The sequence below is a fragment of the Engystomops pustulosus genome, chromosome 4 (genome assembly GCF_040894005.1).
Source record: "Engystomops pustulosus chromosome 4, aEngPut4.maternal, whole genome shotgun sequence".
Taxonomy (NCBI): Eukaryota; Metazoa; Chordata; class Amphibia; order Anura; family Leptodactylidae; genus Engystomops; species Engystomops pustulosus.
This window is the reverse complement of record NC_092414.1, coordinates 97,273,838-97,297,626: the sequence shown is the minus strand read 5'-3', so window position 1 is coordinate 97,297,626 and position 23,789 is coordinate 97,273,838. Positions and strand designations below refer to the sequence as shown.

Genomic DNA, 23,789 nt, shown 5'->3' with positions numbered 1-23,789 from the left:
GTGCCTCTGTTAGTCCCCCTGCAATGTGTACATAAGTAACATCTGTATCATATCACTATAATAGTATGCATCAGTATCCACAACACCCCTGCCGATGAGCATGGTGTGCATCAGTAAACACAACCCCCCTTATGAACTCTTACTTGATAACTTCATTACTTCAATAATATGATTGTTGCTTGGGTATTACTATGACCGGCTTCTAGATTCCTTTTTTTAAAAATTACATTTTCTTTTTCATTTATTATAGGCTAGATATTAGCAAGACCACAGACAAATTTAAAAATCCTCAGTACATGTACAAACAGGTAAAAATAATGGCATATTGTCAAACCATGTTTTAAAATTTTGGATTCTAACAATTTTTTAAAAATTTTTATAAGACAGGTTTCCAAAAGAAAAATTTCAATTGGTAAGTAGGCTAAAGGGAAGTATCTCAGAGGTTCATCAATGGAGAGAGAAATAAGAAGAATCACGTTATTATTGGTTTCATCAAACCATTGGTTTGTTGCCATGGAAGAAGAGTTTGTTCAACAGTTTGGAGTTCAAGTTATAATTTCAGTTACACAAGTTAGAGGTGAGTTCTCAATTCTTTACAAATTTTTTATAAATTGCTATTTTACCATGCTGATAAACCTTATTTTTCTTTTTACAGGTAACAAAAACATGCCAGTGTGTTTGGTTTCTAGATGTTTTTTTTAAAGCTGGCCAGATCTACAACGGCCATGAAATAAAACTGCATTCTTTTCCAAATTCGGTTGAGCGTATAAAAGAATGGCTGTTACAGGTTGGCCAGCCTTTCCAGGATATTAATAATTTGGCCCTGAAGATTTTGGAGAACAAGCAAAAGAATTCCAACAAGTATCGCTTTTGCTCAAGACACTTTGCTGACGATTCATTTATCCAAAACGTCAGTGGCCGTGTTTTAATACCAAACGCCATACCCACCATTTTTGATAACATTCCGGAAGGTTCAAATCCAATACGAGATGACATTGAAAAAAGGAAGAGTGTCAAAAGGAAGAAAACAGATATTTCTTGCTCATCACAACAATCTTCTGATAATACAGACAAAACATCATTTGAATTCTTCACTTCTGCCCGCGAGTTAGAATCTCAAAAGCAATACCGGGATTGCGAAACTCAAACGGACTTCACCATGGAAAACTCCGTCATCACCTTTAGTGCCCAAACTCAATTAAATTTGCAAATGCATAATGAACAACAAACCACAATAATGCTTCATTCCAACGCCTATACCTGTCAAACAACAACATTGTGGCTATTTATGTCCCGAAGAGATAGATGAGATTAGTGTTTCTCCATTGAAAATTGTAAAAAAATCCGCAATGTGAAGAAGAGAATTTTGAAGAACCATTTTTAGCAGAGGACCAGGTAAGTGGTGTTTTTCCTTTAACAGGTCAATTTCGGTGTGAAGGCTCAACACAAAGTAATTCAAGCATACAAGATGATGGTCAACTTTACAACCCAATGGATGCATCTTACAATCCTTTATTAGAAAGCTGTTGTTCTTTGGAAAATAATGAGATAACGTCAATTACAAATTCAGAAGTCATTTTTGAAAGAGAATTGGATGAAAAAGAGATATGTAATGATCGCAAATTTATTATCTTTGAAAGCTGCTTGGATAAATTAATCAATCAAATAAAATTCAAACACGAAGAAGGATGCAATCTCACTGTTGTAAAAATAAGCAAGGAGAAGAGAGGAAGTGCATTAATAATACGTGGCAAATGCAGAAGAGGGCACACATCACTCATCTGGAGAAGCCAGCCGAAGACTGGAAGATTCTGGAGTGGAAATGTTCTTTTAGCATCTTCAATTTTGTGCAGTGGTCAAAATTTCCACAAAGTAGAGGAGCTCTGCAACATTCTCGGCCTATGTATTATTTCGGAAAAAAAGTACTACTGATACCAAACCAAGATGATCTTTCCAGCTATTGAACTTGCTTGGCTTGATGAAAAAACAAAAGTTAAATCGGAACTGTGTGTCATACCAGTGTGCTTGGCTGGAGACGGGCAGTGTGACTCACCAGGTCACAGTGCAAAATACTGTGTCTACACAGTGATGGATCTCTACACGGAAAAAATCATCGATTTTGAGGTAATACATAGGAGTCAGTGTACTTCTGGCTTTCAGACTGTAATGGAACGTGTTCTTCAAAACGGTTTTGACGTTTGCATTTTTGCTTCAGATCGCCATGTTGGAATAAAGAAGATGATGAGAGAGATGTATCCAGACATAAACCATCAATTTGATATCTGGCATTATGCGAAGTCACTAAAGAAGAAACAAACTACAGAAGGCCAGTAATGGCATTCAAGGAAGAATTTTAAAACCCTGGATTGAAAAAATTTACAATCATTTTTGGTGGACAGCAAAAACATGTGACCACAATGAAGAGAAATTCAGAGAAAGGTGGTTCTCGTGCCTCAATCACATTGTCAATATTCATGAATGGAAAGAAGGTGAACACTATAAAAAGTGTGTACATGTAGAATTAACACCTTCAGAAGAAACAGCGGTCGGTTGGATAAAGAAAGGAAGCTCAGCTTATCGGAAAATTGAGGAGGTTGTGAACAATCAACAAATGATAAGTGACATTCCACATCTTGTACGAAATTGTCACACTGGACCATTAGAGGCCTTCCACAGTTTAGTATTAAAATATCGTACAAAAAGAATCCATTTTGGCATTGATGGAATGGAAGCCCGTACAAAACTAGCTGTTCTTGCTCATAATAAAAACGTGGGAAGACAGCTTGCAGTTGTTCAAGTGGTGAAGAAAAATACTGCACCGGTCGGGAGCAGAAGAACAAAATTAGTTGTTCCTAAAGGAAAAAAACGGTGGAATGTGAAACATGTCTACAAGAAGATGAGCAATGATCACTTGGAATATATTTTAGTTGATTGTCTGAAGATAGCCAAAGGAGATCTCAATCACACTTGGATCAGTAGAGCGCCCACCCTTCCACCAAATATAGCAAATCTTGAAACACCCAATAAGGATGAAATCGTGGCTTGTCATTGGCCATGTTTCGGTGTCAAATAGACCACTTTTTGCAAGATTATTACTTTAAAGGTTTGGTTTCATAGAAAAGTGTTTTTGAATGTTCTTCAGCTGTGTTTTTGTTATTAACAGTCTTTTTCAAGTTTTTTTTTTTCTAGTTTAAAGTTGAATTATCCTTCATTGGACTGGACAGTTTAGTTGAGGTAAGTTACTTTTGTAGAATTTGAATAACATTTTGTCTCATTAATCAGATGGGTAAAGAACAAGTTTTAGTGTTTCTTAGTTCTATGTAACTTAATTTTTTAGGGATGAATTTCTTCTTTGTGTCTAATATTTTCTTGCCGCAAGTATAGCGCCGCAAGAATCAGCAAAGAAAAGAAAAACATATGTTCTGGTTGTCTATTAAAATAAATATGTTTGGGTTGTCTATTTAGAGGATCAGTCAATGCATCCTTCTTCCCTGGAAGGATTAATCGGTTTTGGCGTCTCCGAAAAACCTGTTGATGTTCCATTTCTTCCATCGCAGACAACAGGTAAGCCGAAAGTCTGCATGTGTAGTGTTGCTATCTTATGTTACTGAGAGTGACTTTGCTTCCTTCTTCCCTGGAAGGATTTATCGGTTTTGGCGTCTCCGAAGAACTTATCGATGTTCCTTCAATCAACTATATAGGTTAATTGTTGTTATTTTTTATTCCAAAAATCATTCACATTAGATAATCATGTATAATGAATAAATGTCAAATGTTTTTGTGTTTTTTAGATTGTTACATTGCGTATTTGAGAAGACTTTGACTATTTTCTTTATTTTATAGGCATAGTTAAAGCTTTTTCTAATAAGCTCACTGAAGAAACTGATTTATTTTTTTTTGTCTATTAATAAAAAAACTTGTTTATTATAAATGTGTGTATACTGTATATACTCAAGTATAAGCAGATTTTTTAAGCACAATTTTGTGCAGAAAATTCCACACTCGGCTTCTACTTGTGTATATAAAAAACCCCCATAGTACTCACCATTCTGACATCCTGGGCAGCTCCTATTCTATCTTGATGCTCGCGGCAGGTCCGCGACAGCACCGCGCGCATGGTGATGCTGGCCTGGCCATGCGCACGGAGCTGTCACGGAACTGCTGCGAGCATCAAGATAGAATAGGAGCTGCCCAGGACGTCAGAATGTTGAGTAGTGTGTTTTTTTTGTTTTTTTTTTACGGGCTGGCTATATAATAGTGGCTGCCACAAAATATGTGTTAGGTGCGGAATGGTAAAGGCTATGAGGGGATATGGAGGAGGCCTTGCCTTGTGGCAACTTTTTCAATATTCAAATTTTCGAACAACAAAATACTAAAATGATCCCTTTTCTTGTAACGGCAGATATATTGATATATTGATATATTTGTAAACTAACAGTTCTGCTTGCAATAAAGCTATGTTACTTCTACTTATTGAATTGCATTGACTTTATTAACCACATCAAATTCTTTGATATTCCAATAACATTTATTATATAACAAACAATAAAACAATAAAAAATAATATATCAAACAATAAAATTTCTTAGTGCAAACTTTACACTGCAAGAGGGTGGGAATAGGGGTTCTGCTTTTTCTATTCCATTGCTAAATATTCAGCTGGTTCTTCCGCAAACATTAAAAACCCACAATAATTTTCTTCTGGATCAGGAAAATTCGATCGAATACGATGGACACAGCATGAAGGAATTGGCCGACGGTTTCCAATACCCAAATAGCCATGGATCCATGCTAGAAATCCCCTGTATGCTGTTTTTCTAAGAAGCCTAAAAAATACAAATGACAGTAAATACTATTTCCACAGCAGATGTACATTGTCACATAGTTGTTAGACACTGATAACATGATTCACCTATTCAAATCCTTATCAGGGGGAGGTCTTCTAACTTGTGCAATAGCGCGCATTGAAATGCGAACAGAATCGCGATTCTTCACGACTAGCACTTGGACATGGTGGTGTGCCATTATCTTCACAGCTTTCTTTCTCCATGGAAATACAATAATTTTTCTAAAAAAAAACAAGAAAAATTAGATGGTCGTTACTAGAGAGAGAAGACTAATGAGGCACATATTGCTCATCGGCAGGGGGGGTTGTGGATACTGATGAATACTATTATAGTGATATGTTACAGATGTTACTTATGTACACATTGCAGGGGGACTGATAGAGGCGCGCTCATGTCTTTGCCAGGGGGGACTAACAGAGGCACACTCATGTCTTTGCCAGGGGGACTAACAGAGGCACGCTCATGTCTTTGCCAGGGGGACTAACATAGGCACGCTCATGTCTTTGCCAGGGGGAATAACATAGGCACGCTCATGTCTTTGCCAGGGGGACTAACAGAGGCACGCTCATGTCTTTGCCAGGGGGACTAACAGAGGCACGCTCATGTCTTTGCCAGGGGGACTAACAGAGGCACGCTCATGTCTTTGCCAGGGGGAATAACATAGGCACGCTCATGTCTTTGCCAGGGGGACTAACAGAGGCACGCTCATGTCTTTGCCAGGGGGACTAACAAAGGCACGCTCATGTCTTTGTCAGGGGGAATAACATAGGCACGCTCATGTCTTTGCCAGGGGGACTAACAGAGGCACGCTCATGTCTTTGCCAGGGGGAATAACAGAGGCACGCTCATGTCTTTGCCAGGGGGACTAACAGAGGCACGCTCATGTCTTTGCCAGGGGGAATAACATAGGCACGCTCATGTCTTTGCCAGGGGGACTAACAGAGGCACGCTCATGTCTTTGCCAGGGGGACTAACATAGGCACGCTCATGTCTTTGCCAGGGGGAATAACATAGGCACGCTCATGTCTTTGCCAGGGGGACTAACAGAGGCACGCTCATGTCTTTGCCAGGGGGAATAACATAGGCACGCTCATGTCTTTGCCAGGGGGACTAACAGAGGCACGCTCATGTCTTTGCCAGGGGGACTAACAGAGGCACGCTCATGTCTTTGCCAGGGGGACTAACAGAGGCACGCTCATGTCTTTGCCAGGGGGACTAACATAGGCACGCTCATGTCTTTGCCAGGGGGAATAACATAGGCACGCTCATGTCTTTGCCAGGGGGACTAACAGAGGCACGCTCATGTCTTTGCCAGGGGGACTAACAGAGGCACGCTCATGTCTTTGCCAGGGGGACTAACAGAGGCACGCTCATGTCTTTGCCAGGGGGACTAACATAGGCACGCTCATGTCTTTGCCAGGGGGAATAACATAGGCACGCTCATGTCTTTGCCAGGGGGACTAACAGAGGCACGCTCATGTCTTTGCCAGGGGGACTAACAGAGGCACGCTCATGTCTTTGCCAGGGGGAATAACATAGGCACGCTCATGTCTTTGTCAGGGGGACTAACATAGGCACGCTCATGTCTTTGCCAGGGGGACTAACAGAGGCACGCTCATGTCTTTGCCAGGGGGACTTACATAGGCATGCTCATGTCTTTGTCAGGGGGAATAACATAATCAAGCTCATGTCTTTGCCAGGGGGACTAACAGAGGCACGCTCATGTCTTTGTCAGGGGGACTAACATAGGCACGCTCATGTCTTTGCCAGGGGGACCAACATAGGCACGCTCATGTCTTTGCCAGGGGGACTAACATAGGCACGCTCATGTCTTTGCCAGGGGGAATAACATAGGCACGCTCATGTCTTTGCCAGGGGGACTAACAGAGGCACGCTCATGTCTTTGTCAGGGGGAATAACATAGGCACGCTCATGTCTTTGCCAGGGGGACTAACATAGGCACGCTCATGTCTTTGCCAGGGGGACTAACATAGGCACGCTCATGTCTTTGCCAGGGGGAATAACATAGGCACGCTCATGTCTTTGCCAGGGGGACTAACATAGGCACGCTCATGTCTTTGCCAGGGGGACTAACAGAGGCACGCTCATGTCTTTGCCAGGGGGACTAACATAGGCACGCTCATGTCTTTGCCAGGGGGACTAACATAGGCACGCTCATGTCTTTGCCAGGGGGACTAACATAGGCACGCTCATGTCTTTGCCAGGGGGAATAACATAGGCACGCTCATGTCTTTGCCAGGGGGACTAACATAGGCACGCTCATGTCTTTGCCAGGGGGAATAACATAGGCACGCTCATGTCTTTGCCAGGGGGACTAACAGAGGCACGCTCATGTCTTTGTCAGGGGGAATAACATAGGCACGCTCATGTCTTTGCCAGGGGGACTAACATAGGCCCGCTCATGTCTTTGCCAGGGGGACTAACATAGGCACGCTCATGTCTTTGCCAGGGGGAATAACATAGGCACGCTCATGTCTTTGCCAGGGGGACTAACATAGGCACGCTCATGTCTTTGCCAGGGGGACTAACAGAGGCACGCTCATGTCTTTGCCAGGGGGACTAACATAGGCACGCTCATGTCTTTGTCAGGGGGAATAACATAGGCACGCTCATGTCTTTGCCAGGGGGACTAACAGAGGCACGCTCATGTCTTTGCCAGGGGGAATAACATAGGCACGCTCATGTCTTTGCCAGGGGGACTAACAGAGGCACGCTCATGTCTTTGCCAGGGGGACTAACATAGGCACGCTCATGTCTTTGTCAGGGGGAATAACATAGGCACGCTCATGTCTTTGCCAGGGGGACTAACAGAGGCACGCTCATGTCTTTGCCAGGGGGAATAACATAGGCACGCTCATGTCTTTGCCAGGGGGACTAACAGAGGCACGCTCATGTCTTTGCCAGGGGGACTAACATATGCACGCTCATGTCTTTGTCAGGGGGAATAACATAGGCACGCTCATGTCTTTGTCAGGGGGAATAACAGAGGCACGCTCATGTCTTTGTCAGGGGGAATAACATAGGCACGCTCATGTCTTTGCCAGGGGGACTAACATAGGCACGCTCATGTCTTTGCCAGGGGGAATAACATAGGCACGCTCATGTCTTTGTCAGGGGGAATAACATAGGCACGCTCATATCTTTGCCAGGGGGAATAACATAGGCACGCTCATGTCTTTGCCAGGGGGACTAACATAGGCACGCTCATGTCTTTGTCAGGGGGAATAACATAGGCACGCTCATGTCTTTGCCAGGGGGAATAACATAGGCACGCTCATGTCTTTGTCAGGGGGAATAACATAGGCATGCTCATGTCTTTGCCAGGGGGACTAACATAGGCACGCTCATGTCTTTGTCAGGGGGAATAACATAGGCACGCTCATGTCTTTGCCAGTGGGAATAACATAGGCACGCTCATGTCTTTGACAGGGGGACTAACATAGGCACGCTCATGTCTTTGCCAGGGGGAATAACATAGGCACGCTCATGTCTTTGCCAGGGGGACTAACATAGGCACGCTCATGTCTTTGCCAGGGGGAATAACATAGGCACGCTCATGTCTTTGCCAGGGGGACTAACAGAGGCACGCTCATGTCTTTGTCAGGGGGAATAACATAGGCACGCTCATGTCTTTGTCAGGGGGACTAACATAGGCACGCTCATGTCTTTGCCAGGGGGAATAACATAGGCACGCTCATGTCTTTGCCAGGGGGACTAACATAGGCACGCTCATGTCTTTGCCAGGGGGAATAACATAGGCACGCTCATGTCTTTGCCAGGGGGAATAACATAGGCACGCTCATGTCTTTGCCAGGGGGACTAACATAGGCACGCTCATGTCTTTGCCAGGGGGACTAACAGAGGCACGCTCATGTCTTTGCCAGGGGGACTAACAGAGGCAGGCTCATGTCTTTGTCAGGGGGTAAGGGCTATATAGGCTACTGCTCGTTTCCAGGGGGTATATGGGCTACTGCTGGTGGCTAGGGGTTATATGGGCTACTGCTCGTTGCTAGGGGCTATATGGGCTACTGCTCGTTGCCAGGGGGTATATGGGCTACTGCTCGTTGCCAGGGGGTATATGGGCTAATGCTCGTTGCTAGGGGGTATATGGCCTACTGCTTGTTGCCAGGGGGCTATATGGCCTACTGCTCGTTGCTAGGGGGTATATGGGCTAATGCTCGTTGCCAGGGGCTATATGGCCTACTGCTCGTTGCCAGGGGCTATATGGCCTACTGCTTGTTGCCAGGGGGTATATGGGCTATATGGGCTACTTCTCCTTGTCAGTACCGTTGATATTGATATAGTGGCATTTGCATTGTTGCAGAAAGATAACAAATAATCTTAACTTCAAAAGCAACAGAGTGCGTGACATTATTCTATGTGATGCTATGGGGCAGAATCCTCCTCAGACAAGATGTTTTGTATACAATAGCCCACTGTATAGCTATACCCCATGAAGCAGTCACTGAGGGTACAGCCATGTGCTGGTGTCACCCGGCAGTGCCCTGTGCTCTGCTGTAACATAACAGGGCAGTAATGCTGCCTCGCCCTTGTCTCTACATCCTCCAGGCTTCGTGCACTGAGGCCGGGGAGCCGCTCTCTTCTTGTACATGTCTCCGGGCCCCTCCTCCCACCTTGTGAGCACTGCCCCACAGCCCTGCTCCTCACCAAGACCTCTACTGAGCTCCGCACTGCTAATGCCTGCTCTCTCCCCTCTATAGAGAAGGACATCCCCGGTGTGACCCAAGGAGGAAACCTCCCTCCAGCCACGGAGACAACACCCTGACAACTTCACATCGCTGCCTGCAGCTGCGGAGGAGCCCCATCCTGCACTCACTATGGCTTTCCACAGCGATGAGAGCGCCCTGGAGATGGATGACATGTCAGAGGACGGGGAGATGATAGGTGGGTAGTAGCTATGTGTTACCCGCTATCCCCCTGGATGCACAGAGACTCTAGTCCCAAGTTTTCTAAGCTCGGGAGACAATGACCGCGCATGAGCAATGTGTTCTACTGTCTCCTCAGAGTTGGAGACGGAGCTGAGCCAACTTCTCACATTACTGCTATTTTGCTGAGCCCAGTGGGTTGGTGTGTAGTCCTGACAAGTGAAAAGTTGTGACCAATCTGTTACAGACGTATTAGTGATTAGCGCTGTATGTAATGCACGTGACAGTGTGTAAGGGATGTTTAAGGTACAGGCAGACTAATTTACCTGCTGTAACCCCTTATCTTCGCTTATACTTGTGAGGAAAGCAGAATCGGGCCTCAGCAGTTTTATAGGACTTGTTTTGTATTCCAAAAAAACATGGTTGCTTCCTAAAAAACAAAAACCCATTGCTGCAATAGTCTTCAGGTTGTGTGTGGTGCTGTAGCTGCCGCTTCGTTGAAGTGAATACCACACATAACCAGGAAACAGGTTTGGCTCTATTTTTGGAAAGTAAATGCAGTGGGGCAGATTTCTGAAAAATGTCATAAGGTCAGAAAAAACTGTGTTATGCTGCACAAGATCCATAGAAGCGTCTGGTGCTGGATAATAAATGTGTCTTTGGCCTTTTGTCCACAGCCAATTGTAGTCAGTGAAAAAATGTCCCGTGTGCTGAAGGGTGCGTTCACACGTTCAGTTTTCAGATGCAGTTTTAGAGTAAAGTAAAGACAAAAGCAGTTGTAGAGCATAATGGGGGAGGACATATCATTGAGAGGTGCTTCTCCTCCTCTTTTTCACTCGACTTCTGGTTTGGATATTGAAAACTGCATCCGAATCGATCTCCTGACCCGAACATGACATGCTGAGTTCATTCCAGTGATTGCAGGTTCAGGTCGGGAGATCCCTTCAGCACACAGAGCAATTTTCACTAATTGCACTTGCTTATGGGCAAGAGGACACACTTGGCGTTTTTAGTTAGTGCGTTTTCAGATTGTAAAAAATGCATGCATTTTTAAAAACGCATCAGTTTTTGTCCATTTTTGATTGAGCAAATTCGGAAAACCGGACAAAAACGGCTGCGGTTTTTAAAAACTGATGCGTTTTTTAACGAAAACTAAAAACGGCCTAAAAACATCACCCTAAGGGTGAAGACACACATGGCGTTTTTGGTCCGTTTTTACTAAGTGCGTTTTCAGATCGTTAAAAACGTGTGAGTTTTTTGAAACCGCATGCGTTTTTGTCCGTTTTTCCGAAATTGCGCAATGAAAAACGGACAGAAACGCATGCGTTTTCAAAAAACGCATGCGTTCTCAAAAAACGCATGCGTTTTTTAACGCATGCGTTTTTAACGATCTGAAAACGCACTTAGTAAAAACGGCCCAAAAACGCCATGTGTGTCTTTCACACAGGCGAGACTACAGCCACGCGCTGGAGAGGAGCATGGGTGAGAGCTGCTCACCCTTGCCCTCTCCATAGCCAGGCACAGTGCCCAGATGTATGTACAGGGAAATATACAGCATACAGGCAGTCCCCGGGTTACATACAAGATAGGGTCTGGAGGTTTGTTCTTAAGTTGAATTTGTATGTAAGTCGAAACTGTATATTTTATAATGGAAGTTCTAGACAATTTTTTTTCTTTTGCCCCAGTGACAATTGGAGTTTCAACATTTTTGGTGTAATTGGACCAAGAATTATCAATAAAGCTTCATTACAGACACCTTACAGCTGATCATTGCAGTCTGGGACTATAGTAAAGCATCCAGAGAGCTTCACCAGAGGTCACAGTGGGCAGGGGGGTCCGTCTGTAACTATGGGTTGTCTGTAAGTCGGGTGTCCTTAAGTAGGGGACCGCCTGTACTCTATATTTTCCCCGTGCAGCTGTGCACTGCAGAGGAGGAGGAGGTGACCCCTCTAAACCTCCATAGAGAAAAGCAGCACACGGCGCACACACAGGGAAAGATAGTGTGACACCATACCGCAGCCGGACCGCCATTGCCATCTATGGGGGCCTATATACATCCCCACAGATGGCCGTATGAATGTACTCGAAAACTGTCTAGTTCAGGGGTCCCCAAACCTTTTACATAGAGGGCCATTCACTGTCCCTCTCAGACCGTTGGAGTGCCGGACTAAAGTTTAAAAATAAATAGCGGTACATGTCATCGCATCCATCATACGGACGGACGGAGGCCCCTGCCCGACTGCCGAAGGCCACCGGGGGCCCCAGTAGGAGTCTATTAAATGGCGCTTTTGGTGTGCCAGCTCGGGGGCCCCCAACCAATAGATCCGGATGTGGGGGCCAGCACTGCCGCTCCAGGAGCGCCAATGATGACGGGGCCAGATAGAAACGGTCTGCGGGCCGTAGTTTGGGGACCCCTGGTCTAGTTGTATTCTGCAACTCCTATTACTTGTCTTATTTTACACCAGAAAACTGGGACAAAATTCTGTCAGGTTAGCATTATTTTTGGTGCAAGGCCACAGCCCTATACTAGGTAGAAGTACCTGAAAACTACTGACTAAACCCCTTTATAAATGTGGTGCAGACAGTTTTCACAGGGAAGGGCTTGGCCCAATTACATATGCATTTAAACATTGTTTACCTACAAAACATTTTGTCCTTGTTACCAATCACATACGTTTGGCTGAAAAGTATTTGCTACCTGGCTAAACCCCTCCTTGCTCTGGCTTACTTTATGCAAGTCAACCGGAATATTTAAACACAGTTTAAACATGGGAAAGCAGCCTAAAAAGCCACATTGTAGGGTCAATGTAAAGCCACGTTCACATGCAGCATTTGAAATGCATATGAGCAGCTCTGCCCAATTGCTGAAACGCTAGCGATCGAGCAAGCTCCTCTCTTCAGCATTTGGATAGTTATTCCTTAGGCTACCTGTACACGAACATGTGCTTTTCTCTGGATTCAAACAGCAGATCTATGGTCGGTTTTTGTGGTCCATGTGTCATCAATGTGTAATCCAATATCCATGTGGGATATTTATCATTGGGCAGGGACAGTTGGCACTGTATGGCGCACGATGACGTAACACAGGGAAAGATAGGACATGTTCTATCTTTTCCCTGTGTACGGAGTGGTACGGCACTGTATATACGCCCCCCTATGGACGTGTGAATATAGCATTACCATTTATGTTCAGTAAGTATCAAATGTGGCATATCTAAAAAATAATAGTGGGGTGATCTGTTGGATGTTGTATGTATATAGAGTTACCCTCCGAGTACCATTCAGTGGAGCACCAAACAGACTTTAGCCCCCAAATATCAGGTATTAGGATAAAAATCCTGTTCAGCTTTGTATACAAGCTGAGCTGGTCCTCTACTTACGGATTGAGTTCAGTTATCCTATGTACAGGGTCATCAGGAGAGGAAGTTATCTGGCTGTGATCTTATTCACCAGCACAGCCTTTGTGTAGTAGAATATGCATAAACATTAATGTAAAAGGCAGTTTATGTCTTGATTCATTTTTGCATCATGTGGATGAGATTACCCCATGGCAGCTAATCTGCTGAGAATAAGTCCCATGTGGATGTATCATATGGTACTGTAAATTGTTAATAACTCTTACTTTTACTAACATGGAGGGCAAAACTGACATTGTAATGTGCACAAATCATGGTCTGTAGTGTAGTGAAGAGTTCTGTGTCCTAATGAGTGTGTGTATTGTAACATTAGCCTTTTCTGTAAAGATGTTAGTATAGTATAAAGCTCACCCTGTATTTGCTTTTTAGCTTGTGAATAACCTTACCGAAATCCACTTTTACTATCTGCAATCTTTGACGGTGAATTGCTTAGCAGTGGAATTCCAAATATCTGGGATCCACCTTTGTAATAAGAGCTGTGATTTTCTCAAGATCCCGTTATATTTTAGCCTGGGATTGTGCAATGGATTGTGTTTTTCAGAACTGGAGGCGAGCGCATTACTAATGTGCTATACTTATCCAGACTTGTCTGTGATTTGGGGCGTAACGTGACAATAGTTCAGGCTACTACACTTCCTGTAATGTGATAGAATGTTACCTCACAGTAGTTCTGTAAAACCACGTTAACTAGAATTTGACTGCTAAAAAAAGGACAGTGTTTCCAAGTAAATTCAGTTTGTTCATGGCTAACAGCACTACACAGTTCTATACATTTTGTCTTATAATGAGAGCAGGGAACGTTACCGTTACCTCCTATAAGTCAAATAAAAGGATCAATGTGTTCATGGCATTGTATAAACACAATTACATGTATTGTGTACTCAGAATTAGCAATGTTACTGTCCTCAATTCACTCTGTATCAGCTGTGCATGAGGAAAGCTATACGGAGTGTAGACATTACTGTGTATGGTGTATTCATTTGGTGTCCACTCTTTAACCCCTTAAGGACGCAGGGTTTTTTCGCTCATTTCTCGCTCTCCACCTTCAAAAATACATAACTTTTTCATTTTTACGTGTACAGACCTGTGTGAGGGCTTATTTTGTGCGTAACAAATGTTACTTTCCCGTAATGTTATTTATTTTAACATGCCGTGTACTGCGAAGCGGGAAAAAAATTCCAAATGTGGAAAAATTGAAAAAAAAAACTCACGTTCTTGTGGGCTCAGTTTTTAAGACTTTGACTGTGCACTCAAAATAACACCTCAGCTTTATTATTTGGTTCGGTGCGATCGCGGTGATACCAAATTTATACAGGTTTTATTGTGTGTTAATACATTTTCAAAAATTAAACAAATGTGTACAAAAAAGAACATTTTTGCCATCTTCTGAAGCTAATAACTTTTTCATACTTTAACGCACGGAGCTGGGGGAGGTGTCATTTTTTGCGAAATGAGGCAACGTTTTCATTGCTACCTTTTTGAAGTCTGTGCAACATTTTGATCATTTTTTATTCCATTTTATTATGTGATATAAAAAGGTGTAAAAGTCGCATTTCGGACATTTGGGTGCCATTTCCCGTCTCGGAGGTCACCGCCGGCCGTAACCGTTTGTATATTTTGATAGATCGGGCATTTTGGGACGCGGCGTTACCTAACGTGTCTGTGATTTTTACTGTTTATTATGTTTTATTTCAGTTCTAGGGAAAGGGGGGTGATTTGAATTTTTAATATTTTATTAATTTTTTTCTTTTAATTTTTTTTTTTTCTTTTTTTCTTTCACTAATTCTTAGACCATCTAGGGCAGTGATGGCTAACCTATGGCACTGGTGCCAGAGGTGGCACTCAGAGCCCTTTCTGTGGGCACTCAGGCCATCACCAGAGATGACTCCAGGTATCTTCCTGCAGTCCCAGACAGCCCAGGACTTGCTGTGCACAGAGCTGTATTAAAGTGACAGCTGTACCTGGGACTATTTTCTGACCCGAGGCTACCATGGCAAGCGATCGCCGTCGCACCCCGCCCCCCCCCCCCCCCGATGACGTTCGGGGGCGCGACGATTGGAATAAAGATGGCGGCGCCCACATGCCGTCTTTTAAATGCAGCCGGCGACTTTGCCGGCAGCAATGAAAGGGTTAATAGCCGCGATCGGTGCAAGCACTGACCGCGGCTATTAGCGGTGGGGGTTTGCTGCAATATGCAACAACTCCCCACCCTTGTATGAAGAGGATTCAGCCCGTGAGCCCTCTTCATACATTCCCTGTACCTCTGCGCCGTAGAGCTACAGCGCAGAGCGTTAGGGGGTTAATACTCTCATTACATACACTATGGTATGTACTATTCTCCCCAGGATGAGTTGGATATATACTAAAACTTTTGACATGCCTTATTGCATCTGTTTTGATAAGTAAAGCTGAATCCAGTATCCAGCAAAAGTGGATACAAATTCTTGTATGATAGATTTATTTTTACAGAAGTGTAAACAGTAAAGTACCACTATGAAATACATGTGACTAGATGCATGTGAGTGTACACCTGAAGTGCACTGTGTACAAAGCCTTGGGGTATGTTTATATCATCTTTCTATTCAATCACCTCCTAAGTGGGTCAGCTTAAAATCCAAACATCCATTTTGCTTAGGTTATAATTTTTTTTGTTATTTAATTGTTAATCTGTTATGGTCCCTGTTTTTTTTTTCAGTTTCTTGTGTTATTTTAAAGCATTTGGGAGCACAAAAACTAAATGTTAACCACTATAAAGGTATCTTTTTAAATGACATGTGTAAAATTGTAAAAGAGAAAATGCACTCTCACCTCATGGATCTGTTTAGTGATGTTGTAAGATGGGGCAATGTCACTGAAGATTTTTACTGATTGAATAAGGTCTATTCCTACAAATGTAATGGAGACCGATATCTGGCACCATTATCTGTTACTACGGCGGCCCTATGCTCCTCTCTAGTGCTCTGACACATTCTTAGCTGGGCAAGCACACGTTCGGATGAATGTGCCCTTATGGTGAAAATCCACTGTCTTGGGTCAATATTAGATTATACAACCCCTATTTATAAAAATCTAAATTTATTGCAAAAAGGTGGAAAACTTCTACAGTTTAAAAATTGATTCTATACATAAGCAGTCAGGTAAAAACGTGGCAAGTACTGCACAGATAGAATTCATCCCAGACAACCATGGAGAGAAAAATAGCATCAAAAAAGTATCATGAAAGGTTACTGAGACCATAAAAACTATGGTAAATATAAATTGGGATATGGTATAGCTGAGTTATATCTAATGTCAAAAGAGAGACACACAGCCATCTTCCTTATCCATAATAAAGAGGGGTTTTAAAGGACACCTGTCATCAGGTCTCTGTCACTATTTCTGTCACCACTACCTGTTGGAGCAGCTCACAAGGATCCATCCCAGCCTTTATCTAGTTATTTCATACATTAATCGTAGTAAAATCATCTATTTTTTATTATGTAAATGAGGCTGGTCACATGGTCAGAGGCAGTGATGTCACTCCTGTTACCCCCCCCCCCCCTCTCCTCCCCCTGCTCATGTCTGTGTGTAATGTATAGTAAAGCATTGCTGGTGTTTGTGCTGCATCTGCTGACATGCTGCATCCTCCTAATACACATGTGTGAGACACAGACATCAGCTACACAAGTACCTGACATGTTCTGCTATAACATGGCTGCAGCCTGGAGCTGTTGTATCTCTCCTATACACACACAGGCTGCAGGGGGCGTGGCCTCCAGCAGCAGGAAGCACATCATTATACAGCCTCACATCATTATACAGGCTGTCAGTCAGCATTGGGGGGTGTCTGTGCCTCCCACTCATGAAGAAGCTGGGCAGCTTGAATATGCTACTGACTCATTGGACACAGGTCATTTGCATACAGCTTTAGGACCTCATTACTTAGGTTTACAGCTATGTAGAGGGACAATGAAGGAATAGAGGCAATGCTCTCTAATGGTTTCATAGTTTATGAAAATCTATTTAGATTAGGGGGTCATTTTGTTTGACGGGTTCTCTTTAAGGGTTGCTGGGATGATGTCCACCCCAATGCTTCTTTCGGCTAGGCATCCTATATCTGGGGGTGGCGTCATCCCAACAGCGAATCCGTTTTTTATTCTGCTCTCTTCAATCCCCAAAAAAAGAGAATCATTTGTGGACTAATGATTCCTGATTATTTATTATGTGGCAGGATCCAGGCCAACTTTGTTGAGTGCCGTCTTTCAGAAGTGAGCACATAGGCTCATGTGATCGGATGCAGACACGCAGTCAACAGCAAACAATTACTGGATACTTTTATTTTTGGCCTCCATTTTTATTTGGCAATATTGGTATACATTACGTGAAATGCAGAGGGACTAAGCACATTTATTTCCATGGAAATCATGGCTTACTAATTTCACTAGAGAGCGCTCTTGTGCTTTGTGTTTTGAATTATTCAGAAGGTTCCTAAGCTCCCTCCAATGGTGACTACAGGTAGCCAGAACATAGAGCAGTGGCGGCGAACCTATGGCACGGGTGCCAGAGGCGGCACTCAGAGTCCTTTCTGTGGGCACCCGGGCCATCGCCCCAGCACACCGGACAGGACTCAAAGAATCTTCCTGCAGTTGCATGCCACTTAAGAGACGCTGCTTTTAGACATATTTTGATACTTGCTTCTCGACTTAGAACTGTAGGAAGAGGGAGAATGAGTAGACGGGGCCGAATTATCTTTGGAGGAACTCCTGCTGGCCCCACGATTCTCTGTGTACAGAGGGACACTGAAAGAAGAATTTTCTATTTTTCTACTGTGTTGCTGTCCTCAGGAGGCTAATCTGATTGAAAGTTGTTGAAGAACAGGGAGCAATAACTTACTGCTTTAATTTTTGGTTGGCACCTCGCAATAAATAAAGGGAGTTTTGGGTTGCAGTTTGGGCACTCGGCCGCTAAATGGTTCGCCATCACTGACATAGAGGATATTGCAGAAAATAAGTGAGGGAGATTTAACAATGTGGCGCAGGCTCTGCCGGTGCAAAGATAGATGACACAAGTTTTTTGCTGCGCCACATTTATCACTGTGTGGTTAAGTTCTGATGCAGTTTAAGCTGTGACATTTTACTTTTCTCCTTCATAGAGTTCTTCTAAATTGTGCAGCACAATCTGGCGCAAAGTCAGATTTGGCACATAGGCTATTTTTTGCCTTACCACCCTGTTCTCACAGACCTTTTCCCCTTAGTTAAACAAGTTGGAAAAGTTTAAAATCCTGTCTATTTTGGAATGAGCAGCTTAGGTTTTGCATTACTTGCAAGAAAAACATGTGGTGCTCTTTCCAAAATGCATGCATTTCTGTGGAAATGCATATGCTTTTTGGCCAAGCCCCTCCCACTTGCGATTTGTATGCGTTTAAAAAACACATCCAAAATGCTATGTGTGAACGCACCCTGAAACAGAACCTTAAGCTATGATTGGCCCTCATGTGCTGCCTGAATTTGATTCTGTTTCCATCCAGTTCCCCCCTCCCATCACAGAAGCATCCACAAAACACTCCTGCTGAGTTACCAAAGGGTTCAGCTTCATATGACAATACAGTGCGCCTCTTCTGCATCACTTTCTATGACTGCAATGTGTATATAGCTTTCTGACAGCAGACGGTCTGTTCCTGGTAAGTGTGAAGTTTATTTTGGGGAAGTGGGACCTGAAGGAGTCCTGTTTGGACTTTTATGACTGCTGTGATTACTGGGGAAGTGATTGGTTGAGGGATGTGACGAATTCAAGGGAAATGTGGAGGGAGAAGGGGGTTCTTCATTGATTATCATTAAAGTGAGATTTATTGGGGTTTTTCTGAAAGTTACAGAAATATCCTTGAAGGCTTGGGTACATGTTAAATTATTTTTTACTTGATACTATTTTGAGTCTCTAACTGTACTTTTATTGTTTCCAATAAATCTCATTTTGATATTTCTTTTTTGGATTAGATTAATTCTGACTGTTTGGTGAGAAACACTTCAGACATTTCAGCTAATTGTAGGGTTTTGTTCTCGATTTTCTTAATTGATCTCATGTCCTAATCTGTAAACAAAACAATACATTCGTGACTTACTGGATCCCCTGAGAAAATATAAGGTGTAAAGATGCCTTATAGTGCATAAACAAAGGTGCGTTTCTGTGGGGACGAGACCATTTTCTTACGGTCTATTCCTGTAACACTATTCATGAGAATGGAGTGTATATGTTATATAGGAGAAAGATCAGAGAGTTTTAGATCACATTTTGTGTATGTGGTAAGTACATTTTTATTTGTTTTTAAGTGGTTGGATATTGAGCACAATAAATACTTTATGCTGTAAAAATGTGGTTAGGTGTAAGGAACAGTTGTTTGTAAATTATGTATATTACATTGGAATAGTTTATGGTGTTCTCTAGGGCGCGTTCACACTGTGCGTTTTGGCTGCGCTTTCATTGCGTTTTTAAACACATTAGAACAGCCGTGGAGAATAGATATACCTAATTACATTATTCTTAACATTTGTGTTTAGAAAATGCATCGTAAATGCGATGTTAACACATGTTTTTATTAACACATACGTTAAGATTGTGTCAACAAAACCGCACGTGTTAACATAGCGTTTGTGATACATTTTGTAAACGTAAGTGTTAACAATTATGTAATTGGGCAAATCACCTCTCTTCAGCTGTTCTAATGTGTTTCAAAACGCAATGAAAACGCAACCAAAATGCACCGTGTGAATGTGCCCTAAGGGTTTTAAGTGAAAATGGTGAAGAATCGGATATATATTAAATAAAGTTATGGTTATCACTATGAAAATGCAGTCCACTCTGTAGGCAGCATGTTTCACAGCAAGGAGATATGCAATGGTTGGTAATGTAACAAGTTCCTAGCTACAGTGAATGAGCATAAATACATAAAGTTGTTTGACGTTTTGATGTTGTTTGGCCAATTCAAAAAGAAAATGCAGAAACATTACTGTTTACACAGCGTATACTGTTTGCTGTAAGGCTACATTCATACGATCGATGTAGCTGTAATTGAATAGTCAGATGTTCAATGTCTGGTACAATGTTTAAGCCTTATAAATGTCAATTAGAAGGAAAGAAATTGTGTTACGTGTATCATCAAGGAGCTAATGATTCTCTGCTCCAAGAAATGGAATGGTAAATGTTTGCATTTCCACTTGAGGGTGTAACTTAATGTTTTAGCAACTCCTGGCTGCAAAGGAACAAAAGGGTATACACAAAAGTGTATTCTTACACTTTATGGGAATTTAGACACATTACTTCAGGAATATTCTGTTCAGACCATCTATTATGTAAGTGAAAGGGAATTGCTGGGCACAGTGACTGTTATTACATATGACTCTAGGGGACAGCGATCTGATGGCTGGCATATAGCTATTATGATTTTTTTTGTCACATTATATTATTTTAGAGACTAATCATAACTGCAAATTATGTAATTGGGTTTGCTGTAGTCTGTGCCGCCGTAAAACAACTCTAATTTTAACAAATTTGCTACTCCCTGTAGTTATATTTATTCCCTATCCACAGGATGAAGCATACTACTTTAAATGGAGATTGTAGGAGTCTGATAGAAATGTCATGTTAATAAGCTGTTTTCAGCACAGTTTACAGAGCAGGTGTTATTTTATGTTGTGCAGTGGCTGTTCAATTCCAACTTACAGGTATCTTTTATTCATCTGAGTTACATTAGCATGTATTGTATTGTATTGTATCGTAAGTGAAGTAGGAAAAAATACTGTGGTGTAGCATTTTCAGATCTTTATTTGTTTTAAACTGCTATGATTTTTCTCGTTCAGATGAAAATAATAATGCAGAGTTGGATAGATTGGAGAAGACCTAAGCTATCTTGACCTTTGTTATTGGTCGATGTGTAGAACGCTGATGGTTCATAGACTAGATTCTGATTTGATACTAGACATAGCATTCTTGGAAAGATCTATGCATGCATCTGCTTAAACCTGAACATATACTATTTTGGGAAACTTGACGTTTTTGGTTTCAAACGGCTGGCTCTGAAGGCTGCATACTGCATACTGACCCCACAATTCTGTCTGCTATAAGGAGTTGTCAGTCTTGTAGACTTCCTATGTCTGTGACCCAGGAATGCACAGAAATGTGGAGAGTTTGAGGACTGAGCTAGTTATTAGATCATACATGGTAATGACTCCAGTTTTATAGATGCCAATGTGGGGATTTTACACTGCTTCTACCCATGGACGCAGCTTGATGTACCGACCGGGACGCAGGGGGCATGGCCTTTATCATATGTCCAAGCACAATATATCCCCCCCCCCCCCCATCTCTGTATGCACCATTAAAAAGTTGATTTCTCTGAAACATTAGACAATGCTAAAATCAGAGTGTCTGTCAGTACTTGGGCAGAGGGCAGCATAAAGGTGATGATTGCTTTCCTTCAAGTGACCTGCTGTCTGTGCCTGTATATAAGGCCACCACTTGCTTACATTAATTTCAGTGACAGAGTTTTACTGAAAATTGCATCAAATGTGCAAGTAGGCTGTGCAAAAATTTTTACTGATAGCCTATCCTCTGGATAGACCAACACCTGGCCTCTTCAATGATCACATGTTGCAGTCAGCTGAAACTCAGATCTGCGACCTGGCATGGGCTATGGCACTCCCTGAAGTAAATGAGCGCTATTACAGCTTCCAAATATTATTCATGACATAAAGCCATCTGCTTTCAACTTCACGCTTTCTGTTTATGAAGGCAATAACAGCTGATGATTGCGGTGGCTGCGTATTGGCATCTCAAACATTGATGGCCTACACTGAGGACAGGCCAGCACTAAAATACTTAAGAAAATCACTTTAAAGGAAATCTACCATCAAGCGTAGATAAACTAGTGACACTTACTCATAGCTCTAGGCATTATAACTGCGGTAATCTTTTTATTTGTTATCTATGACCTCCTTTCTTCCATAATTTTAAAATCACCTTTTGAAATTATGCCAAGGAACTTCAAGGTCTCCTGTGCTGCAGATTCACAGGCTGTTACACTGTGCAGGAGCACTTCCCCCTCCCACTGTGTGCTGAAAATACCTTTGCTCCCTTTTGAAGTTGATTTTTAGAAGGAAGGAGGTTATGGATCAAAAATTATATAAGAATATTACCACAGTCACAGTTCCTGTATATATGAGTAAGAGTCTGGTTTATCATGCTTGATGGTAGCTATCCTAAAAATAACAGTTTAACAATTTATGTTGAAATATGGTTTGTGAAGAGATCCAGTGTTATTCTTCTTTAACAAGTCTTTATTTTATTTTAGTGTCTGAAGAAATGGAGCAAACAATTTTACCAACCTATGGAACTATACAGGAAAATGGAATGAGATTTCATACTGCAGAAATGGTAAATCTAAGCACAAACAATAGTTCAGAGACTGTATATTACAGTCAACTCCAAATGAAGATAGTTATAATTGGTGCATAAACTGAATCAATTTTTAGAAGCATAAATCCACAAGCAATCCTCTCAATATAGATGGCTGAAGGCACTATTTGTGGTGTTCTTGCACCATACCACTTAAAGGGGTAATCCGGGAATATGAACATTTTATACAATGCTGTCAAAACTTGATGTCAACAATACAACAAAACTTGATGTCATTAATCACAAAAAAGAGCTTAATCTACCATTTGTTTTCATGCATTGTGAACCAAACATAGCTTGAGAATGCTGTAGCAACACAGAAACAGAAACATATCTTGTTTCATCCCTGATCCGAGTGGTTTTGCTCAAAACATAATTATAAAATTCAGGACTGGGTTGCATGCTGGCTGCCATTCATTACACCGAGCTTTCTGTCCTGTCCAGACAGGACTAATCTGAGCTGGATGACTGGTATACACAGCAGCTGGGGGATGATGCAGTGATTGATTACTTTTGCCTGTCAGGGACAACAAACTGATTACATCATTCTCTGGAGCAGAGCATAATTGGGGTAAGAGGAGAAGTGCTGAGCCAGCCGTAGCAGCAACAGAGCCTCATTTTAATAATTTTATAATTGTTTTTTTTAGCAAAGCCAGTCAGTTTGGGGATTTAACAAGATGTGTTTCTGCATCAGTGTAGCTACAGCATTCTCAAGGTATGTTTGGTTCACAATGCTTAAAAATGATTGTTATATTTCCTTTAAATAGGTTGCTTCTATGATCATGTAAATTGTATGGGCTTTCTAAAGGCAGAGTTGTCTCTAAGATATCTAACAAAGGATACTACCACTTTTATGAGCCCTCAGTTTCATTTACAGCTTTTCCCTCTCATGCTCTACTCACAACTTTTGTGCTGTTACCTAAGTAATGGCAGTTAATAAACCACATATTTATCTCACTATACCTGTGTCACTTACATGACTGCACATAACCTCAGCCCCACTCATATCGTGTCTCACCACAATATTGGCCATGCTGGATGTGTTGTGTGCAGGATAAATCCCACCCTATATCAGTCCTGCAATCAGTCCATGTCCTTCCATATGCTCATTGCCTCCATCTAAATCATCATCCAGACCCCTCGAACATACAGTGCTGTGTAAAACCACATTCTCTTCATTTAAAGCTTCTGTC

General features: G+C 42.3%; 1 protein-coding gene across 1 annotated transcript in view; it reads left to right on the top strand.

The window, feature by feature from the left end:
• The first annotated feature begins 9,410 nt into the window (after window positions 1–9,410).
• ANO6 (anoctamin 6) overlaps window positions 9,411–23,789 on the top strand; it is a 74,324-nt gene continuing 59,945 nt past the window's right edge. The window contains exons 1-3 of the mRNA XM_072146842.1: window positions 9,411–9,505; window positions 9,590–9,773; window positions 22,493–22,575. Of these exons, the coding sequence (XP_072002943.1) occupies window positions 9,707–9,773; window positions 22,493–22,575 (150 nt within the window). The 5' untranslated portion in view covers window positions 9,411–9,505; window positions 9,590–9,706. The remainder of the gene's footprint in view (window positions 9,506–9,589; window positions 9,774–22,492; window positions 22,576–23,789) is intronic.